The sequence below is a fragment of the Fonticula alba genome, assembly GCF_000388065.1.
Source record: "Fonticula alba strain ATCC 38817 unplaced genomic scaffold supercont2.6, whole genome shotgun sequence".
Classification (NCBI taxonomy): Eukaryota; order Rotosphaerida; family Fonticulaceae; genus Fonticula; species Fonticula alba.
Window position 1 is genome coordinate 81,471 of NW_009242976.1, and position 3,433 is coordinate 84,903.

At 64.5% G+C, this 3,433-nt stretch overlaps 1 protein-coding gene across 1 annotated transcript in view; it reads right to left on the bottom strand.

Moving 5' to 3' along the window:
• The window catches only part of H696_03681 (hypothetical protein), a gene marked incomplete at its 5' end in the record, with an annotated part of 10,707 nt that overhangs the window by 3,011 nt on the left and 4,263 nt on the right, over positions 1 to 3,433 (bottom strand). Inside the window, 6 exons of the mRNA XM_009497544.1 lie at positions 80 to 1,747; positions 1,939 to 2,342; positions 2,442 to 2,629; positions 2,748 to 2,850; positions 3,013 to 3,044; positions 3,247 to 3,357. Of these exons, the coding sequence (XP_009495819.1) occupies positions 80 to 1,747; positions 1,939 to 2,342; positions 2,442 to 2,629; positions 2,748 to 2,850; positions 3,013 to 3,044; positions 3,247 to 3,357 (2,506 nt within the window). The remainder of the gene's footprint in view (positions 1 to 79; positions 1,748 to 1,938; positions 2,343 to 2,441; positions 2,630 to 2,747; positions 2,851 to 3,012; positions 3,045 to 3,246; positions 3,358 to 3,433) is intronic.

Genomic DNA, 3,433 nt, shown 5'->3' on the forward strand with positions numbered 1-3,433 from the left:
GGTGGGGAGGAAAGAGAAGGAGCAGAAAGAGAACCCCTCCACAGGAGGAGGAGGAAGAGGAGGAGGCAAAGCCGCGCACCGAATCGCCGAGACCTGGCTATAGTGGGCTGCCCACATGAGCGGCGTCATGCCGGATCGGTCCAACATGTCGACGATGGTCGAGCCGGCCCCCTGCTGCAGCGTCAACTCCAGAATGTACTTCAGGGCATCAGTGTCGCCATTGGCCGCCGCATAGTGAATGCATCCCAGCCCGGCGGTGGCGTCGATGGAAAAGAGAACCCGCTCTCCGCGCAAGGCCACCAGCTGGCGCAGCGCATGGAGATACGGTGAGGGGGTCGCACTGGGGCCCACACCACCAGAGAGGGACCCCATGCTGCCAGACAGCTCATTGGATGAGGAGGAGGACGCCGACGAGGTGGATGCCCGACTGGAGGTCGAGCTCGATCGGCGCATGGTTTTGGCAGGCGGCGGGGGGGCCGGAAGGGGAATGGCAGTCACCGGGATTGCTGCCACCATGGCAGCAGAGGCCCCGGCCGCCGATGGTGCTGGCACAGGGGACGTGCGCTGCTCGGGCGAAGAAACACGCTCGGCACCGGCACTGGCGTCGCCGGCGGAACGAGTGGGCGACTGTGACCGCGACCGCGACCGCGACCGGGAGCGCGACCGTGACCGAGAGCGCGACCGCGACCCATCGCCAGGCGACGTGGCCCGTGATAGGATGCCCTCCGGTCCGACCAGCAGCTCGCCATACAGGCTGGCCGATTCGTCCATCGGCACGCTGGCATGCTCCGGCGGGACCTCCACCGGGGGAGGTGTCGCTTGCTGCTGGGACACCGTCGGGACAGTGATGTGCGAGTCGGATGGGGCACCACTGCGGCGCGAGCGCTTTCGCCGCATGGCCGTCGGCACACGAAGAAGCGCATGGGCCGGGAAAGATTCATCCTCCTCGCCAGCAGCCAGGGGAGGAGGGGTCCCCGGCACCGCGCGTACTGGGAGCAACTCCAGCGGCAGGATGCTGGCCGGCTCGAGGGAGGGGCTCGACTCGAGGGAGCTTGACTGGGCATGCCCACCAGGCAGCTCCTGTTGAGGATGTGACATTGAAGATTGCTGCGAAATGGGCACCGCCGTTGAGCCGGCAAACGCCATGTCCCCAGAGGCAGAGTACTCGATGGAGGAGGAATGCGCGATACCAGCCTCGCCCGGGTCATCCCACCCTTCGCTGCTGGGCGAAGCCATGGTGACGATCAGGCGCGGAACGGTCGGCATCGGGCCGCTCGTGGCGCCGGAAATCGTGCCATCTGCCGTCCCGGGCAGCGGCACGTCAGGACTCCGAGGGAAGAAGTGGCCTGCCTCGCCGGTGGCGTCAAAGTGCGTGTGCAGGCCACTGGCCAGACCCAAATGAGAGAGGTTGGTATCCAGGCCGGAGGAAGCCCCAGGCGAGGTCCCGCTGTGCTGCAGGACCCCAGGAGACAGGTCGCGACTTCCGGGGAAGCCCCCCCGCCCGGGCGGCATATACTCCTCGGACAAGCACGACTCAATCCCCCCCTCGAGGCCCGAGGACAAGCACTCCTCCAGATCCATGCCAAAAGAGGCTGGCGAGCTGGCTGCCAGCGACCGGGGCGACCACGACCGAGTTGAGGAGCCGGGCGAGGAGCCGGCACTTGAAGGGGCATGGTCAAAGAGGCCGAGGTCAGCTGGTGGCGGGGCATCGGCGGCAAATGTACCGGGGAGGGCATCGATTTCCGTGCTAGGTCGATGGACAGACGCGCGGGCGGCCGGGAAAAAAAACGGCAAAGGGAGGCGAAGGAAAAAGGAGAGGGAGGTTTGGTTGCATGTGTCAGTGTGCACGTCGGCGGGAGCAAGGGGGGGGGGGGGGGGGGGGGGGGCGCATCCCCATGCATGCAAGGGCGAAGTAGGGCGAAGTAGGGGTCTTCGTACAGCTCGTAGCCCTCCTTCTCGATGTCGGAAACATGGCGCCTGCGTGTCGGGAGGAGATCCGGCATGCCGGAGGCCGTCGTGGCGTCGGGCTTATCGGCTGCCTGTGCGGTGGGACAGCCCGGGGGGCAGAGGTCCCCGGGGTGACTACAATGGCGCGACCGCCGGCGTTTTGCCGGTGGAAAGCCCCCCGACGGGCTGGGCTTCGGGTGTTGCATGGTGATGCCCGCGAAAATGAAGAGCCCGACAAAGACAACCACTGCCAGCATGGTTCCCAGTGCCAGGGCGGCGATCAGGCCGGGGGGGAACTTCGATGGGTCGATGTTGTTGTCAGGCGTGTCATCGGAGCTGGAGGACCCATCCTGCGAGTGAGAGACGGAGCCACTTCCGGGAATACGGGCCGGAGTCTGGTGGAGAACTGGGATTAGTAACATGACCAGGGAGGGGACCTTGAGACAAGGACAGGAGGACGTGGCTTCAGAGGGGGGGAGGGGGGGGGGGCACACCTTCGGGCAAAGGGGAAGTGACTCGTCGGCGCAGAGCATGTATGTGTTGGCGAATTCCTCATCACAGATGAGGGCCGCCTGCTGGCACAAATAGCCGTCTCGGCAGAAGGGGTGCCGCCGGAGCTCGGCCGTAGGGTCGGAATCACAGGTGGGAAAGAAGACCCGGCAGATGTACTCGCGGTAGATGGCTTTTTCGGCCCGAAGACGGAGGGAGGAAGGGGGGAGAGGGGACGGGAAAACGGGGAAAGGCGAGTCAGCAAAGGAGGAAGAGCGGATCAAACAGGGAGGGATGCCAATGGGCAGTACCATGACAACGAGAGGAGTGATGCCGGTTCTCTGTCAGAACCGGGCCATAGTGGAAGAGATCGGCCGCATTGACGGCCGCATGGAGATTGTGCGCGGTGCGGAACTGGGGTCCGGCGGAGGAAGAGGGAAGAGCAAGGGTTCAAGAGAAAGGGGCGAGGGGAGGGTGAGGAACACTTGGGTGCTGAGAGTTGGGGAAAGGGAAGGGACAGAGAGGGAGAGAGAGAGAGAGAGAGAGAGAGAGAGGCCAATGGAGCCGAGGACGCACACCAAACGGGAAGGTGCTGGTGTCACAGGCCGCTGGGAGGGAGGCTCCCAAGTGAGAACATTCGGTGGTTTGCCAGTTGTCTGTGAAAAAAAAAAGGCCACCGGAGGACGGGCAAAATGGGGAGGGATGAAGGGCAGTCACGAGCAGGACGGTGGGTCAGGAAGAGGAACACAGCAGACGAGGCCAAGGCAGATGTGCCATCCAGGAGGCGAGGCATCATCGCATGCCGCGCACCCGACAGTTGGCAGGGAATCAATGGCGGCCCAAGCAAGGGAGACTCGCCGTCCTCCGGGTAGATGACACTGTCCTGGGGGAAGCGGTTACCCAAATGGTCGCAGAAGAAATCTGCCGGAAGATGGCAACAATGGAAGGAGGGTGAGACAGTTGGAGGGGAGGGGCCGCGGGGTGCATTGAAGAGGGG